General features: G+C 43.8%; 1 protein-coding gene across 1 annotated transcript in view; it reads left to right on the top strand.

Moving 5' to 3' along the window:
• Positions 1-19,129, top strand: part of EXD3 (exonuclease 3'-5' domain containing 3) — a gene marked incomplete at its 5' end in the record, with an annotated part of 420,906 nt that overhangs the window by 161,719 nt on the left and 240,058 nt on the right. The window contains 2 exons of the mRNA XM_082264217.1: positions 3,563-3,616; positions 4,477-4,608. Of these exons, the coding sequence (XP_082120343.1) occupies positions 3,563-3,616; positions 4,477-4,608 (186 nt within the window). The remainder of the gene's footprint in view (positions 1-3,562; positions 3,617-4,476; positions 4,609-19,129) is intronic.

The following is a 19,129-nucleotide window of genomic DNA, read 5'->3' on the forward strand; positions in this document are numbered from 1 at the left end:
TGGGAAATGCGGTCCTCCGCCTCCGACATCCTGGACCGGAATTTATCCAGGTCATGGCGGATCAAGCTGATATCTGTCGCCATGTAGTCCATCTTAACTGTGAGAGCGTTTTTACAGGCTTTTATGGCCCCTAGGATGTCGGATGGGGACGGATCCCTGCCATCCCCTGAGCCGGGAGCATGTTGAGAGCCCGCTGACATCGCGGATTTGGTAGGCCTCGTGGGCAAGATGGCCGCGCTGGAAGCAGGACCCGAGGCGCCGGACTTTTTACCGGAGCGGAGCTTTCCTGGAGACAACGGAGGAATCCGCGAAGATGCCCCCCGCCTTCTGGAACCCAGGGTGCAGGTAAGTGGGGTGCCGAAGTGGAAGAATGAAGCTGAAAGAAGGTAAGAAATCAACGGAGGATCAGAGCTCGAGCACTATGCGACCGCTCTGCTTCGCATCCCGGCCACGCCCCACATCTGTGATTTTTTTTTTATCAGTTAGAAATAACATGTTTTGGTTAGAATACTATATGGCCAAAGGCTTGTAGACACCTGATCATTACACCTATATGAGTCTGTTAGATACCTCATTCCGAAACTATAGGCATTAATATGGAGTTGCAGCTTTAACAGCCTCCACTCTTCTCTGAAGGCTTTTTTCAAAATTTTAGAGGTTAGAAATTGATGTTTGATGGGTAGATTGGGTGCGTGTGGAAAGCGGGGTCCCCCAGGGTTCTGCCTGGGGCCAATCCTGTTTAATTTATTCATAAATGATCTAGAGGAGGGGATATCGAGCAAAATCTCAGTATTTGCGGATGATACTAAACTAAGCATGCCAATATCTTCTGGGCAGGATGTGGAAACCTTACAAGCGGACCTGAACAAAATTATGGGGTGGGCAACTACATGGCAGATGAGGTTCAATGTTGAAAAATGTAAAGTAATGCACTTGGGTGCCAGAAACCAGAAAGCAAGCTACTCACTGGGGGGGGGGGGGGGACCTCTGGGTGAGTCTAAGATGGAAAAGGACCTGGGGGTACTTGTAGACAACAGGCTTGGCAGTGGCATGCAATGCCAAGCCGCTGCAAGCAAAGCCAACAGAATACTGGGATGTATAAAAAAGGGGATTCACTCCAGAAATAAAGAGATTATTCTTCCACTCTACAAGACTCTGGTCCGGCCACATCTGGAGTATGCTGTCCAGTTCTGGGCACCGGTCCTCAGGAAGGATGTGCTGGAACTGGAGAAAGTCCAGAGAAGGGCATGAGGAAAGACTACAAGCACTGAACTTATTCTCTCTGGAGAAGAGACGATTGAGGGGGGATATGATATCAATGTACAAATATTGTACTGGAAACCCTAGCATATGGAAAAACCTATTCAGAGAAAGGAAATGCAATAAGACGCGTGGCCACTCACTAAAACTAGAGGAAAGGCGGTTTAACCTTAAAATACGCAGGGGGTTCTTCACTGTAAGAGCAGTAAGGATGTGGAATTCTCTTCCGCAAACAGTCGTATCAGCAGGGAGCATCGATAGTTTCAAAAAACTATTAGATGGGCACTTTAAAGACTACAACATACAGGGGTATACAATGTGTGGTTAACAGTAGACACACACACACACATCATAGGTTGAACTGGATGGACTGATGTCTTTTTTCAACCTCACTAACTATGTAAATATGTAACTATGTAAGATCTGTCTTGTGGACTGTTCATTTTGTCTAAAATGTGTTCAGTAGGTCTGAGATCAGGTCTTTGTGCAGGCAACACAACAAACTCGCCAAGCCGTGTCTTTATGGAGGTTTTTTATAGAGCTGGCTTTGTGCACAGGTGCACAGTCATGCTGGAACAGAAAAGGGCCTTCCCAAAGCTGTTGTCACAAGGTTGGAAGTGCAATATTTTCTAAAATGTCTTTGTATGCTATGAGAGTAGCAGCACCCTTCACTGCAAACACCTGCGCCCTGCACTTCAAACACCTGCACTCAATACTTTGGATAGGTCCCCACAAACCATTGGCCATATAGTGTATGTTTATGTCTTGCGCCTACAGTATTACCTTTTTACAACAGATGTTATTTATGTGATGTCACTTTCACCACAGTTCCAAAGAATTAAAGATCTTGCATCAAGGTCTTTGAAATGTACATATACCCTAGCAATTAATTTCTATCTTTTGGTCTGCTAATTATACCAATTAGGCTGGGTTCACACTATTGCGAATTGGACCCGAGTTTTCCCCGCATCCAATTAGCATATCAGGAGATTGTGACTGGCTCTCTATGGGGCCGGTTTACATATCTCTGGAGCGGCTCTGGAGTGAATTGCACAGGAGTCCTGTTCGTCTTCTGGTCTGTTCCAGGTCTCAATTCAGCCAAAAATTCGGACTGAAATCAGACCTAAAACGGTGAACAGGAACCGGAACCCTGCTGTGGGCCGCTCCATGCGGCAGTAGTGAACCCAGCCGTGTCTTTATATCTGTTTGATAATAAGTTAAAAAAATACCTGTTAAACTTGTCAAAAATTCAGAGCTGTCCTATGCACTGACATACACTTTAAAGTGTTTCTCCAGTCAAAACGATTTGATGGTTAAGAGCCACAAATATCATCCTTCTATGTCCTTTGTGGTTAGCTGTTGACCAAGATCCTCTGGTGTACAGTTACAGATAGAGTAATTTATTCCAGCTTCCATATAGCTGCTTTCAGTGTGCTGGTTATCATTCATGCAACATATGAACAGGGCTTTTGGAGCAGATATACTGCAGGGCCATTAAAGCGGAGTTCAGCCTAAAACAAAAAAAAATATATAAAAATACCCCCAGGACAGTCAGGGCTAGTGCATTCCACAATGGATAGCCTCTGAACTGTCCTGGGTTGCACTTACCTGCAAGAAGAAATACTTACCTTTAAAACGTCTTGTCCAGCGCTGCCATCTCAGGTTTGGGCAACTTGAAGCCAGCGCGATCCTCTTCTGCGTCCTCTTCCGTCCTCTTCGGTCCCACGATGCACTGCACCAGCCCTGCCGTCACTTCCGGGGCTGCAGCGTCATCCCTGCACAGCTTCTGGGCATGCCCAGAAGCTGTTTAGCAAGGTATGATGGCGCCTGCACCGGAACTGACGTCGGGGCCGGTGCAGGCGCATTGATTCCTGGGAGCGATGACGTTCAGCTCCCAGGAATCATTGCTAGCCAGGAAGTGACGAATCGCCGTGGCCGCCGAGGGAAGGAAGAGGAAGTAAGGTAAGTATATTATCTTCTAAACAAGGTAAGTAAAAAAAATAAAAAATTGCGATTATCCATTTGTTTTTCAGGTGACCCCGGGCATGAAGATGGACCGAACTTGCATTTTAGGGTGGAACTCCGCTTTAAAGTTAAATAATCCAAAATGTGTACTTTGACTAGAGTGGGGACAGGTTAGAACCCAAACAGTTTGTACTTCCCTCCGTGGCCCTGTTGCAGAAACTTCCCCTCACCTCCTGTCCTAATGACACGTTGTCGCCTTAAAATAATAAAAAACAGATTTTTTTATTGACAGTGTGATCATGTATGGCCTTTACAATTAACTTTTTTTGTGTCATAGATTGCCAGACAAGATGGAAGAGTCATCCTGACCTGTGGACTGCCCTACCAGACGGTAAGAAGTTTTAGGGGTTTGTTTTTTTTTTTTAATGTATTCTGAACAGATTATAGATTCGTAAAGGTGACCTATATTGGATTTTGGGTGGTCGATTTTTTTGTTTAAGTTTTTCAGCTATATTATGTGGTTATTTATGTTAGAGGTGCTTCCGATTGCAAGTATTTGCAGTGCATGGTGGGCTGCCTAATGGGAAAGCCCAGCACTAGCTGCATAGCTTCTGATTGCTCTTGCAGACTGAACGGCTAGATAGAATTATTTCAGCTGGTAGAGTAGGGGGGTGGTTGTGTCCTTTATTTGAGCTAGACTCGCATTCACTATCTGGAGGTATCTAGTTCAGCTATGGTACTACATGTCAAAAGCAACCTCACAATTTGCTATTTGGAGCTCACACAGGACTGAGAATGCCTTTCTTTCTTTTCCAATAATTTGTATTGCAAAGTTTTGTACACAATACAAAAGCATGAACAATGTTAAAGAAAAATCAAAAAGCGGAAGCTTCCTCTCCCGTGTTCAAAAGCCAAATCCCAATACTCCCAAAGGATACTTTTCACCCTTATATGACATTATTGAAGACCCCTAGCATCCAGTTACCAAGCACTAGAGCTGTTATGTGGATAGAAATATTCCCTATCCTTTGAGACACTGGGTATTTCTTTGTTCCTGGCACTCATTCAGAGCAGTGGCGGAGCAAAAGGAACATGAATATGTGCAACAGGGAATGGCAACGGTGAAGTGTACCTGTAGCCTAGTCCTGCATGGTTACAGGTTCACTTATGCAATGGACAACACATGGACAATGCACAAGTTTACCTTAAAATACTCATTTTTACACATTGTATTTTCTCTGACTTTCGCAGCTCCGCTCACAAATTGGTGAAGGGAGATGTTTTTCCGTAGACTGCTCAGAGAAAGCACGGCAGCAAGCAGTCAAGGTCCTGAAACATTTTAATGTTCGTGTCAGCCTCTCTGATGTGTTCAGTCGCTGCCAGGTAAGGTGTCTGCCAGTATTCCTCTAGAGTCGTATTTAGCATGCTTACAATGTTATGTATTTCCTAAGAACATTTAGTGTTCTTGAGGTCCCCCATAACAAATGTAAATACCCCCTTAATTGTGGGGGGGTTGCTAGTCTTCCCAATGTGCTGTCATTTTTCTTGGAACCTCTTTAAGTCATCAGAATATTCCTGTACAGGCTTTTTTAAGTTTAAAAAATTGTTAAAGTTACTTGAAATACTTAAAGTTTTTACTTCCACTTCAAGCAAGCAACCAAGTATGCAGTTAAAACATACAGTGCATTGCGAAAGTATTCGGCCCTCTTGAACTTTGCAACCTTTTGCCACATTTCCGGCTTCAAACATAAAGATATAAAACTGTAATTTTTTGTGAAGAATCAACAACAAGTGGGACATAATCATGAAGTTGAACAAAATTTTATGGATATTTCAAACTTTGTTAACAAATAAAAAACTGAAAAATTGGGTGTGCAAAATTATTCAGCCCCTTTACTTTCAGTGCAGCAAACTCTCTCCAGAAGTTCAGTGAGGATCTCTAAATGATCCAATGTTGACCTAAATGACTAATGATGATAAATAGAATCCACCTGTGTGTAATAGTCTCCTTATAAATGCACCTGCACTGTGATAGTCTCAGAGGTCCGTTTAAAGCGCAGAGAGCATCATGAAGAACAAGGAACACACCAGGCAGGTCCGAGATACTGTTGTGGAGAAGTTTAAAGCCGGATTTGGATACAAAAAGATTTCTCAAGCTTTAAACATCCCAAGGAGCACTGTGCAAGCGATAATATTGAAATGGAAGGAGTATCAGACCACTGCAAATCTACGAAGACCTGGCCGTCCCTCTAAACTTTCAGCTCATACAAGGAGAAGACTGATCAGAGATGCAGCCAAGAGGCCCATGATCACTCTGGATGAACTGCAGAGATCTACAGCTGAGGTGGGAGACTCTGTCCATAGGACAACAATCAGTCGTATACTGCACAAATCTGGCCTTTATGGAAGAGTGGCAAGAAGAAAGCCATTTCTTAAAGATATCCATAAAAAGTGTCGTTTAAAGTTTGCCACAAGCCACCTGGGAGAAACTCCAAACATGTGGAAGAAGGTGCTCTGGTCAGATGTAACCAAAATCAAACTTTTTGGCAACAATGCAAAACATTATGTTTGGCGTAAAAGCAACACAGCTCATCACCCTGAACTCACCATCCCCACTGTCAAACATGGTGGTGGTAGCATCATGGTTTAGGCTGGCTTTTCTTCAGCAGGGACAGGGAAGATGGTTAAAATTGATGGGAAGATGGATGGAGCTAAATACAGGACCATTCTGGAAGAAAACCCGATTGGAGTCTGCAAAAGACCTGAGACTGGGACGGAGATTTGTCTTCCAACAAGACAATGATCCAAAACATAAAGCAAAATCTACAATGGAATGGTTCACAAATAAACATATTCAGGTGTTAGAATGGCCAAGTCAAAGTCCAGACCTGAATCCAATCGAGAATCTGTGTAAAGAACTGAAAACTGCTGTTCACAAACGCTCCTCAAGTGACTTACAGTTGTAATCGCAGCAAAAGGTGGCGCTACAAAGTATTAACTTAAAGCGGAGTTCCAGCCATTTACTCACCTGTCCAACGGTCCAGCGATGCGGCCGCCGGAAGCCTCGATCCTCTCCCTCGGCGCCGGCATCACTGCTGTGGGCACCCGGCTGTTACAGTTTGCGGCTTCACAGCCGGGTACCCACTGCGCATGCGCGAGTCGCGCTGCGCGCTGTGATTGGCCGGCAATCTTCTGGGACCTCTGACGTGTCCCAGAAGATTGCAGGGAGGGAGGGGGAGAGGAGAACTTCCGCTCAGGGCGCCGCGGCGCTCCGAGCGGAAGTGGGAGCGGGTACCTGTCAAAACTAGGTACCCGCTCCCCCCCCCCAAAAATGACATGCCAAATGTGGCATGTCGGGGGGTCAGGACTCCCTAAAGCGGAAGTTCCACTTTTGGGTGGAACTCCGCTTTAAGGGGGCTGAATAATTTTGCACACCCAATTTTTCAGTTTTTTAATTGTTAAAAAAGTTTGAAATATCCAATAAATTTCGTTCCACTTCATGATTGTGTCCCACTTGTTGTTGATTCTTCAAAAAAAATTACAGTTTTATATCTTTATGTTTGAAGCCTGAAATGTGGCAAAAGTTCGAAAAGTTCAAGGGGGCCGAATACTTTTGCAATGCACTGCATATGGGAACTGCTTTGCCTGCAAACCCTTTTGCAATTCTGTGAAGCCAGTTTTGTGATCCAGGTAATCCTCAAAGCAAAGGTGTTCTTTTCCTTTGAAGGGTTTGCTTTAATTGTGAACAAAACAAGCACAATGCTTATCTTGCCCTAACACCTCTTTCATGGTATAGACTCAGAGCAACAGGGGCATAATTTAGACTCTCCTGGCTTTCTGAGGGTTAAAAAAAGGAAAAAAAAAAACAATGCAAGGGAAAGCTGCGCTGTGATGAATATATTGAGTCGCTGGGTTGACACGAAATGTATTTTTTAGAACAAGTTTTTCTGGTTTGTAATCCAAACTGCATTGTTCCTCTACACTCGAAAGCTGAGATGAAAGCAAGAGGCGCTCACAGGAAGCAATGACAACCATTGTCTGATTATTATTTATTTAAACCTTTTTATACGTATATTTTTACAAGAAAAGATAGATTTTGATGGTTATCTGGCATTCAGGTATGAGGCATAAATAACATGTGTAATTACCCGCATGCTCAGCACTAAGTGGAATTTACCAAGGGTGTGGATCGGATCCTATGCACAGACTGGAGAGACCCCCTCCTGCATAGTGCCTGTAGGCGAGAAAGACAATCCCTCTGCTTGACACTGTTACATAGTTAAAATATAAAAGACCCATATCCATCAGGTTCAACCTTAAAGAGACCTCGTCAACAACTTATATAATTGCAGGTAAAAGAAAAATTTAAGTATTTGCAATGCTTAATTGAAGCATTTTTCCTTTCCGCAAATGTTTTTTAATAACTTGCAAAGTGCCTTAGAACTGCTAGAAAATGTCACTACTCCAGGAAGAGTCCATTCCCCTGAACAGTCCCCCTCCTTGAATGTCATAGCACTCTCCTCTTTTGGCAGTACCTAATTACTCTTCGTGCTGGTCCAGCTCCTCTTCCCTTCATCTACCTACATAATCTTTTCTGTATCTTCTGGGAGGACAGAATACTATAGAGCAGTGATGGCAAACTTTTGCACCCCAGATGTTTTGGAACCACATTTCCCATGATGTTTAACTACCCTGCAGAGCGAATGAGCATCATGGGAAATGTAGTTCCAAAACATCTGGGGTGCCAAGGTTCACCATCACTGCTATAGAGTGTCAAATGATTGAAAGTTCTGAGTCTGCAGTGACTGCTGACATCACCATTAAGATGGGAGAGCCTAGGAGCAGCCTCAGGGTTTTTGGACTGCTATACTTTTAGGTAGACTTCCTCTTGCTTCCTATCCTAGAGGTGCAACAGGAAGTTAGTGAGAAAATCCCCTCTGAGCTGTCACTGGAATTAGGGTTTCCAATGGAATATTTCTTCTCACCATCCAATGGTGACATCTGTTCCAGTAACAACTATCTAAGAGGGCATTTCCTCTTACTCTCCAAGACAGAAAGGGAAGGGAAATCTCACCAACCAGAACGGAGACAGTAAAATCATAATCTGGCAGGGGTTCTAACTATTACTAACCGAAACTTTAAAAAAAATTGGAATTTCGAACTCCATATATGTCTGCGGTGGCTGCATACATATCCTACATAATGTGATTTCTTCACCACTTTGTTTATATATTTTTTTTTTTTTTCAAAGATTTTTTCCTACAGATTTTAGGATACACTAGTGATTGGGCTGTATTTGTATCTCAGTTAAATTGTGTTTTCTCTGTATTGACTGTGCGTTCCCAATCAGGACTTATCTTGAGAGACCATGTCTCACTTGTGACACCTTGCCAACGGCAGAATCCGCAAAATGCGATTGCTACTTCCTTAAAAGTTTGAAAATCCTTACCACACTGGCCGACACATTATATAATCTAACGAGGAAGCAGCAACTCCTCACTGGTTCAGACAGGAAGGGAGCAAAACCAAAGAAGGTCGTTTTTTTTTTTTTTAATCAATGGAGTTCTTAAGGTGGATTAGATGGTATATATATTTTTTAGCTGGTTTGAAACCAATTGAAGTCCAATTCTCAGAATTGGAGTCAAATTCGCACCTGTTGAAGCAGTACAATGCAAATCAAAATATCAAAACCAGATGTTCATCCAGACACAGAGCCCAGCATAGCTAGCTAATGGAGGCAGCCGGCATTGTAAGCTGCTTTGTGGAGGTTCTGTAATCAAACAGTCTGACAGTGTGCAGCGGAGAGTGGGAAATACATCCCACAGGAGTTACAGAAGTCGGCATACATTGCGTGTCGAGGGATGCCCCCTTTCTCAAGCCTGCCCAATCAAAATTTCAGACAGAAGAAGTACATGGGTGGGGAAAAAAAGCAGAACTTGCATATAACAAGCCAAAGGAGCAAAGAGGTGAAATAAAGCTAGGGGCAGGAAGCAAGGCGTGGCTTTGGCACTGACAACAGAGGTACAATAAGGCGGATTGACAACGGGGGGTGGGCAAGGGGATGGGTCAACCAAACAAGGTGGAGCCCAGGCAGCAACGTAAGCTGCTGCAAATACAAATCAGGCCTCACTTGCTCTCCCGCCACGCAGCCAGGCTCCGGACAGGCTACAGATCTGCACTGGTCCACAGTCCGGGGGTTGAGACCCCTGCTTTAAATGGTCAGCTCATCAAAAAATTATATTTTAGTTATAGGTGAGTCATTCCCCTGGCTTCATATATGTGTTGTACAGTCCATCAGCGATAATTCCCAACATTTTTCCTGTCCACTTGGGTATCTTGAATGTTCTCACCCACATTTGTGTGTTCCAGCTTTCTGTCACATTTGCCTTATGCCAGTAAAATAAATAAGAATCCACTAGGGAAAGTGGGAGACCCTCCTAAAGGGCACACGGGAGTTCAGACTGAGGAACCTAGGGCAGAGATCTCAACAATAGGGTCTCAGAATAATAGAAAAAAATGCTAGTTGGCTTAACCTTCCAGCATCTACCAGACACTAAAGAAGAGTTTTGGCGGACTGACCCTTTAAGTTTAGCCACTTAACCCCTGAACCAAATCATGACCTCGCCCTTAATGCTATTGCTAACCAGTACCGGTATCCTTTTGGGTGCTGGAGGTTTTTAAAAGCACATTTTCCTGTGCCAAATTCTACCGGTGGAAAGATATTAATGCCATAAAACAACTATTTAGCAAAAACTGAGTCACACATTTTAGATACAGTACTTTTTAGAGGAGTATATTTTTACCTTGACTCTACGCCTTTAAACACAGACTTGAGAGAGAACATAACTTAAAATAATGTATCCAGGCAAATAAACTCATCAGGAATGTGTAGGGAAAGGACACTGTGTGACCTGTTTCAGGTCATTCTGCTTTTAATAGATGCATTCACCATGTAATCATCTGCCTAGGGCGACTGCTTAGTGTGGGGGCTTTAAAGTTCAAGTTCACCTTTCTCACAGTTCCTGTGTGCAAAATATTTGCTGCGCATTCTTTATTTTGTCATGGTGTTTAAAGTAAACCTATCATGAAACTGTTCAGTTCACAATGAGCATATAATGACAATATGCCAACGAGGTTTATTTCAGCAAAAGCCACATACAGTATAAAAATAATCAGTTGATTCAAAGATATAAGCAGCTGAAGTTACATGCAGATCTTGACTCAATTTAAAAGTAGAGCTTGAGTTTATCTGTGTTTCAATTGATTCTGTTTCTACTGGGGATATGTTTCCCTTATGCCCTCTCAACAAGACATGAAGTTTGTATTCTCATTTCTATCCAGCAAATGGAGCTCTTGGTTCATCTTCGTGTTTTTCAGCCTCTCCTTAGCTCCTGCTATAACAGCCTGTTGTTTACAGATCTCAGTGGCTCAAGGTGAAATGACTGCACATCAGTAAATGAATTGGAGAGGCTAACCCCCCCCCCCATTCCCTTAATTATGTTTAACGCAGGCCATACATTATTTGTTTCTTTTTTAACCAGTGGTTTGGGGGAAAAAAATGCCCTATTTCCCCTTCCACACATTCAGCGTGGATGGGTGAATCCTTCCTGTTGAGCTATTAGAATCTCTCTGCCATCAGAATACACTGATCAGGGCTGCTGGGCACAGCTGGCGTGACTGATCGATCAGGAAAAACCAGACAAGCAGGTTGTACAGAAGTTGATTGGTAGATTGAGTTCTGTACAACCAACCTGCTGAACCGGACAAATTTCCACCTTTAGTATATAAAGTTCTGAATTAGACAACCTGAAGGCAAGCAGCTTCTGCTATGCTGTCTCTGTGAAATGCACGTGGCACTCGGGGAATCCTGTTTTATGGGTGCATTCTTTCATCAAAGTTTATTTTATAAAACAGAGATTTAATATAAATAAAAAAGCAGTTGTAAAATAAAAACAGCATAAACATTAAAAAACAGAATATACGTTTTCCTTTAAAGGTGCTACCCATCATATTCTTCCTTTCATTTTTAAACCTGTTCTGATAACATTTGAAATGCTGTTGCTATGAGCAACATAGTTTTATCTTTCCATGTATTTGGATAACTGGAACCTGTGGGTTATGCTTACTAGAGAAAAGGGTATGTTTGTTTTCTGTTGCATTTTACATAGCAGCATCTGTATAATCTGCAAGCAGATAAATCCAGTTTAATGCTATTCCCTGTTCACTTCTGAATTCCAAGTCCAGGTCGTCCACATTGACCCTCCAGGCTCAGCTCGGCGCACTGGCTCCTTCCCACAGACTGTCCTCTTCTCCCCTGCCAAGATCTCGGTATCTTCACAGATGCAACAGAGCGTTACGGTCAGGGATCGGGAAACTAGCCAGACCTGGGGTCTTTAAACTCTGTCCTGTAATTGCTCCCCTTGATACTTTGGAGGATCAGATATTTTGTTCCTCGCTCCCTTGACATTCTCCTGTTGCAGTCAGAGCTTCTGGATGTTGTATGTCTATTTGTGAAAAAGTGAGATTTTTCAGGGGACATTTTAAGGGACACTGTAGTCATACAAGAACATTTTGGAATTTAAACTTTTAATGAACCAAGCCTGTTCCAAATCTTCATTCTGTCTGAAATTTGCTGCATTTCTTATATCCTAGAATCTGAGCATACAGAATTTCAGATCAGTGTGTTTTCTATAAGCTCACTGAGGCTTCCCTGGAACAGATAATATACAAGGGAGGTCACACCTCTTAGCAACATATAACAATAGGCTGCTGTCACACTCAGAATCGGTATGTAATGTAATTGGGGTGTGGGACCCCAATGTGTGAACTGGCACATGGTCACAGATTCCAAACATTTTTTTCTGCATTGCGCCTTTTAGGGCCTGGCCTTTTGGCTAAGTCCAGGGGCAATTTTTGTCTACCAGGCCTCAGGGTCTAGGCCATTGAACATTCAGCACGGCAGCTTCTTTATTTTCTATTTATTTTTCTCCCACGTTTGTCACTCCTTCACTTTTGTATGTGTTTTCTCATGGATAAGGGGTACGAGTCCTCGGGCTTACCCTGACGTCTAAGAGGAGGATGTGTGGCCCTCAGGTTCCTTCCTCCGCTGCCTCTGGGGGGTCTCTCTTTGGGAGAGCCCTTCGACCTAGTATTCGGGTGCGGCTTCGGCTGCCCAGAAGAACGGGGTCTGCCAGGCCTTCTGGCTAGGCAGACCATTGGAAACCCTTTGTCGCTGTCAGGAGCCTTGCGCCCTGGGGGATCAGAGTAGAAGTCCTACTCCTTCGGGGGGGGGCTCTAAAGCACACCCTTAAGTGCACTTTTTAGTGTGTGTGTTCACATGCACGTTTTTTGTTCACTTACCGAGTTTTTTCGTTAGGGTTTTTGTACTACCACGGATTAAAAAATAAAAAATTATCAGTTTGTAGTGTCTGCTAAATCTGTTTGTGAAGAACAATCTTAAAGGAGAAGTATAGCCAAAGCTTGTTTGTCTGTACTTCTCCTTTGGATCACAGGAGTGCAATTCGTTTTTCACTCCTGTGACCAGGGGCATAGCTAGAGCATTTTGGCACACGGGGCGGATCCTATATTCGGCACACACCCCCCCCCCCCCCGTCCCGTTAGCCAGGCGACTCACCACACATTGACGTGTTGTTAAGTGATTCCGTGCACCGCGGCCTGGAGCCCGAAAGAATCCTCCTCCCTCTGCTCCCCCCGCATAAGGGTGCAGACTGACCTGAGGCACCAGACATAAATACATGTGGCACACTTACTATGTGCTACTGCCAGTGGTGTCATTAGGATTGGTGTCACCTTGTGCAGTAAACCATGTTGTCATTTTTGGTGCGCTTTCAGAAAATGCAGAAAAAAAACGTGCAACCTAAAAGAAATCTATAGGACTGCAGCTATAACTGCGGGTAAAATGTAGGAAGACACCCTTTACATTATACAGCCCCCGTACTTCTGGACCCCTTTGCATTACACAGCCCCCATACTTCTGGACCCCTTTACATGTCACGGCCACTTGCACCTCTGGACCCCTTAACATTACACAGCCCCCCCCTACACCTCAGGACCTCTTTACATTACACAGCCCCCCCATGGAACCCTTTAAATTATACAGCCCCCCTCCCCCAATCAGTGGTGTATTTAGGTTTTGTGCTGCCCTAGGCCTGACTAAACTTGGGCATCCCCTAATTTAAATAAGACCCACCCCTTCCTGTAAAGGCCACACCCCTTCCTGTTTATGACCTGCCCTGTCATCTGTAAACCACAGACCACAACCACAGTCTATCAGTGCCCATAAGTGCAGCCTCATTACTGCCCATCAGTGCAGCCTCGTTACTGCCCATTACTGCAGCCTCATCCGTGCAGCTTATCAGTACAGCCCCATCAGTGGCCACCAGTGCATCATATCAGTGCCCATCAGTGCTGCCTTATCAGTGCTATCTCATCAGAGGCCATCAGCGCAGCCTCGTCAGTGGCCATCAGTGTGCCCATCAGTGAAACATATCAGTGCCCATCAGGGCAGCATATCAGTGCAGCCCCATCAGTGAAGTTTATCAGTGCCACCTCGTGCCACTCAGTGCAGCCTCATCCGTGTCCATCAGTGCAGCATATCAGTGCTACCTTATCATTCCTGCCTCAATAGTGCCCATCAGTGCAGTTTATCAGTACGCACCAATGCCTCCTCATCAGTGGCCATCAGAGCAGCATAATAGTGCCCATCAGTGCAGCATATCAGTGGCCATCAGTGCATGCATTCTCATCAGTGCCCATTAGTACAGCCTCATGTCACTGGATTAGTAAGATTACTCCTTTCTTTTAAGAAATGTGGACTTGTGTTTGCTACCACTGATTGTAATAATAGGATTATTTCACTTATTTGTATAATGACTAGGAAGTCCATATTCATTATATAAATAAGTGAAATAATCAGTGGCAGCAAACACAAGTCAAATATCCTAAAAGAAAGGAATGATCTTACTAAATCCAGTGAAATATTGCGATAGCACATATGGAGGTGAGCAGGTCCAAAATATTATTGCCATCAAATTCAATTAAAAGCCTTAATTGTATATGATGCAATTCAATATGCTCGCTCAAGGACAAGGATGTTTAAAGAAATTAAATTATATTAATCTATATATACATGATGCCTGCCATACCTGGGGGCGGAGGAGGGTAGACGGGGCATTAGGCTGCAGTGCCACACTTATTAGCATTGGCGGCCGTCTGGCCAGTTGTATTTAAGTGTGGTTGGCGGCCTGCGGTCTGTCCGAATGTCCTCACCGGCTGGTATTATCATACCGGCAGGTTGCAGCGTGACTGCTTTTTGGGGGTGCCAGACTGACTTGCCTCCTGGCCCCAGCCCAATTCGCCCCATAAGACTGGCACTATACTAAAAATGTAGCGAAGTTGGCTGGGACGCTTTTCATGCGGGAGCCAGGAGGAGGCTTTTTTTTTTTTTTTTTCAAGCTTTTTTGCTTCCCCTTGCAAATGCCCCCCTAGGCCTGGGCCTTGTCAGCCTAGGCCAAGATACAGCATTGCCCCTTTTGGAACCCTTTACATTATACAACCCCCCCCCCCCCCAATGAAACCCTTTACATTACACAGCCCCCCCCCAATAGAGCCCTTTACATGCCCCAGCCCCCCCATGGAACCCTTTACATTACACAGCCCCTGCGCCCCCCATGGAACCCTTTTACATTTTACAGCCCCCTCATTGAACCCTTTACATTACCCAGCCTCCGCCCCCCCCCATGGAACCCTTTACATTATACAGCCCCCCCCCCACAATGGAACCCTTTACATTACACAGCAAAAGCCCCCCCCCCCCCAACTCTCCCCTTCCTACCTTATTAGGACACGAATGGAGCAGGAGGCACTGTGTCTGAAGCAGAACGGGAGAGCCAGAGAATCACCAGCGCTGAATAAACAGCAGGTAGTGCCAGAGTTAACTTTACTAGTTAACAGCAGGTGATTGGTTGCAAGGGGGTCCTAGTAACCAATCACCTGCTCATCAACTTAACTCAGTGCTGGTGATTCTCTCTCCTGTTCTGCTTCAGTGCCTCCTGCTCCGCTCTCCTGTGTCCGGTATCGGCGAAGGCAGTCCGGCAGCCGACCCTGGGTGTCACCCTGGTGTCCCCTGCTAACACCCCCCCCCCAATGTGTGGCATTGGGGCAGGCCGCCCCCTGTTGGTACGTCACTGCCTGTGACCCGTTTTCAGCTGAGAGTGGGCTGAAGTCCGCTCTCTGCTGATGTCACAGTCTGTCCAGGCATTGCATCATCGTGGCAATGGAAGTCGGGATCCGCCAGGGGCCTGGACTGACACCCAGCTCAGCCTCTAAGAGCCTGAGCCAGATGCTCCCCGCCCCTCCACAGCCCAGTGTTCCAATGAGCGAGGAGGGGGGAGAGCGGAGAGTTTTTGACAGCTGTCAGGAACGAGCGATCTGCGGTGTTCAATTGCTCAGTTCTCAGTGCAGAGGCGCCAGGGGACAGATGCAGCATCGGACTGATGTTGCATCCACTTAGGTAAGTATGTATCTGGAAAAACAAAAACAAAGCTATACTTCTCTTTTACACCTAGGAGAAGAGTAAGTTAAAGCAACATGCTTACCTTTAAAGTGGATGTAAATCCCATTCATGAAATCTGACCTAGGCACATATATCTGCAGTGTTTACTTATCTCTCTCCAAAACCCTTAGTCCTGTCTCTTTCTGTTGCTATTTTCTCTGTTATCAGCATGGTAACTTCTGACAAGCTCTCTGACACAGGAGATAAATGCTGCCTTGAAATTTGTGTCGGGTTGAATGCATAGAGATAGATTAGCAGAGAGCTGGTCTATTCACAGCACAGCTCTGCATTATTCTTCCTTCCACTGTGGAGGGGGGTGTATGCCTTTCCTTCAATCCGCTGTCACACAGTGTATACCAAGACTCCACACCCAGTGCTGGAACAGGAAGAAAAAATTCTAACACAATGTTCACTTTCTAAACCATGTAGAAAGCTGAAGACAACAAATAAAACGTATGTAGGGAGATTTGTTTCATCTCTGTGTATCATCTGAGGCTGTTCATTTCGCTGGGTATATGTGAGGGATTACATCCACTTTAAGGCTACTTTCACACGGCCTCATGATATATTAGTGTGATGGTCAGTGGAAAGAATGCTCCTTATGCTATGAATTACCCCCCTTACTAGAGCTGCACGATTCTGGATAAAATGGGAATCACAATTTTTTTGCTTAGAATAAAGATCACAGTTCTCATCTTTTACATTATACAAAAAATTGGGCTAACTTTACTGTTTAGTTTGTTTTTAATTCATTAATTGAAGTGTACTTTTTTCCCAAAAAACTATGTTTGAAAGACTTCTGCGCAAATACAGTGTGACATAAAAGATTGCAACGATTGCCATTTAATTCTCTAGGGTCTCTGCTAAAATATATATATATATATGTGTGTGTGTGTGTGTGTGTGTGTGTGTGTGTATGTAATTTTTTTATTTTTTATAATGGTTGGGGGTTAGAAGAAATTTTCTAGCAAAAAATATTGGTTTTAACTTGTAAGCAACAAGTGTCAGAAAAAGGCTTAGTCTTTAAGAGGTAAACTGCCCTCACTTACAAATGGAAGTTCATTCCTTTGATCTAAAAGAACGACATGATACATTGTAAAACATTATATTTAAAGTTATCTGGCAGCTGTGAGTGAGCAGAGAACGGCTCTGTATGAGTCGTGGACATGCCGTTATAAGATTGTGATGGGGGGTGAATCAAGATCGCGATTTTTTAACGATTATTTGTGCAGCTCTAACAGATAGCTAAAAAGATCAATGTTGCCAGTGGCAGCTTATCTGACGGGCAAAAATTGCTCATTACTCAAGGAACCCCATGCAACTTCTGAAGGAACCCTAGGGATTCATGGAACCCTGTTTAGGAAGCCCTGCTTTAAAGTGGTTGTAAACCTCCGACATGAAATATGAACAAAGCGTATCCTCTATATAGTGTGTACTTGTCTCAATTAAGAGCACCAAGTATCATTTCTGTCTGCTGCTTCGTTCCTCTGCTATCAGCATGATTCATTTCTGACAAATTTTCCTGACACCAAGAGAAAAATAGTGACAGGGGAGGGACTTCCAGCTGATTGACAGCCTCATCTCTGTTCCTGTGTAAAGGGGGGTGTGTCCCTTCCCTCCAATCTGAGCTCTCCTCACTGATGTAACTTTAGCTCTCCGCCCCCTGTTTTATTTTGCTGAGAGATCCGGTGTAAATTCTGCACTTTAAATGGATGTAGCTTAAAGACGGCCATATTCAGGTACAACTAATGTAGAAGGATTTCTTTCATCTTGTATCACCTGAGACCAGTCACTCCACTGGGTATATGTGAGGGTTTACAACCTTTTTAAGATTAATTGAATGGGTTTGCTCTCTTTATAAAGTTGCACATTTTTATTCAATAACATTGGTAGCTCACTATATATTTTTACAGTTGTCCTAAAGCCGATTTCCTAAAGCTGTCTTACTAATGCAATGAAAGCACATGTCAGTACTCACCAATGCAGCAGTCATAATTGCATGCATTTCTGGTGTTCTCCCGCCTGATACAATGTTGCAATTTTTAGGGCTCTGTCACATAAATATAATGAATAAAATTGACAGACACAATGGAGGAAAAGCAAGCATTTCATAACCACAAATTGCACCTCCTGGAATTGTCTGTGGATCCTGTAAATCCATTCATGTTACTTTCTGATGATTTACTATCATAGTAAGAGAATAGTAAAGGTGAAACCACCCATGCTCATGGTACCCAGTACTGTACGTAGATCTCATGTTCCCTTGTCTGTGCCAGAAGACATAGCTCTTCAGTGACACTTCTGGCTCGCTGTATGTCTTGGTCTGTCTTCTGTTTCTGTCAACTTTCCATGTCTTTTCCTGTTTTCTGCACATTCCAGAATCCTCACAGTACAAGGAAAATTATAACACCCAATGAGCCTCACAGTGTTCATAATTCTGAATGTAAATTAACCTGCGAGTAGGTTTTCAATATGTTTACATTATAACCCCAATATGAATATCAATAAAATTAAAAAAAAAAATTCCTAGGTTAAATATGTTCTCACTTTCTTCTGTCTTCAAAAGTTCTCATTGTCTGTTGGGGTTTAATGACAAGACACATCCTCCATAACTCACTTTATTTTTGCTGGGGGGCTGTACATTTCTTTTCTAGTTTTGCACAGCTTTGCTGTAACTGTCATGGATCATGTGCAGGAGCATCCTGATGATGTGACCTATTGGTAGTGGTTCAGACTTGGACACTTCATCTTAGGGAACACGTGAGTAACGCCTGGCTTGGCACTAGGTCGTAGCATTAGGGATCAGCTGGTCAAAGATACTCTTATAACTAACTACAAAAAAACAAAAGAGGGTACACCAGCTTAGTGCAATATTCATAGCATTTATTTAGGATCAACAAGAGTAATACTCACAAACATGTGAATTAAAATCGCATATTGAGCTACTCATCTATAGCCCAGTAGTCTTAGACTGGCCCATTCCAGAGTTCAAGAGGACCTCACCAGGATCCTTTATGGCTAACGTGTTTTCGAAGGTAACCCCCTTCTTCATCAGAAGGACTCTTCTGATGAAGAAGGGGTTACCTTTGAAACGTGTTAGTCATAAAGAATCCCGGTGAGGTCCCCCTGCACTCTGGAGTGGGCCAAGTCTAAGACTTCTGGGCTATAGATGAATAGCTTGATGAGTGATTTTAATTCACATGTTTGTGAGTATTATTCTTGTTGATCCTAAATAAATGCTGTGGGATAATGCACTAGGCTGGTGCGCACTCTTTTGTTTTTGTAGCGGTTTCAGGATATCCTCAGTCCTAAAGGGCAGCAAGGCTTGAA

The sequence above is a fragment of the Pelophylax lessonae genome (assembly GCF_965119305.1).
Source record: "Pelophylax lessonae genome assembly, chromosome: 7".
Taxonomy (NCBI): domain Eukaryota; kingdom Metazoa; phylum Chordata; class Amphibia; order Anura; family Ranidae; genus Pelophylax; species Pelophylax lessonae.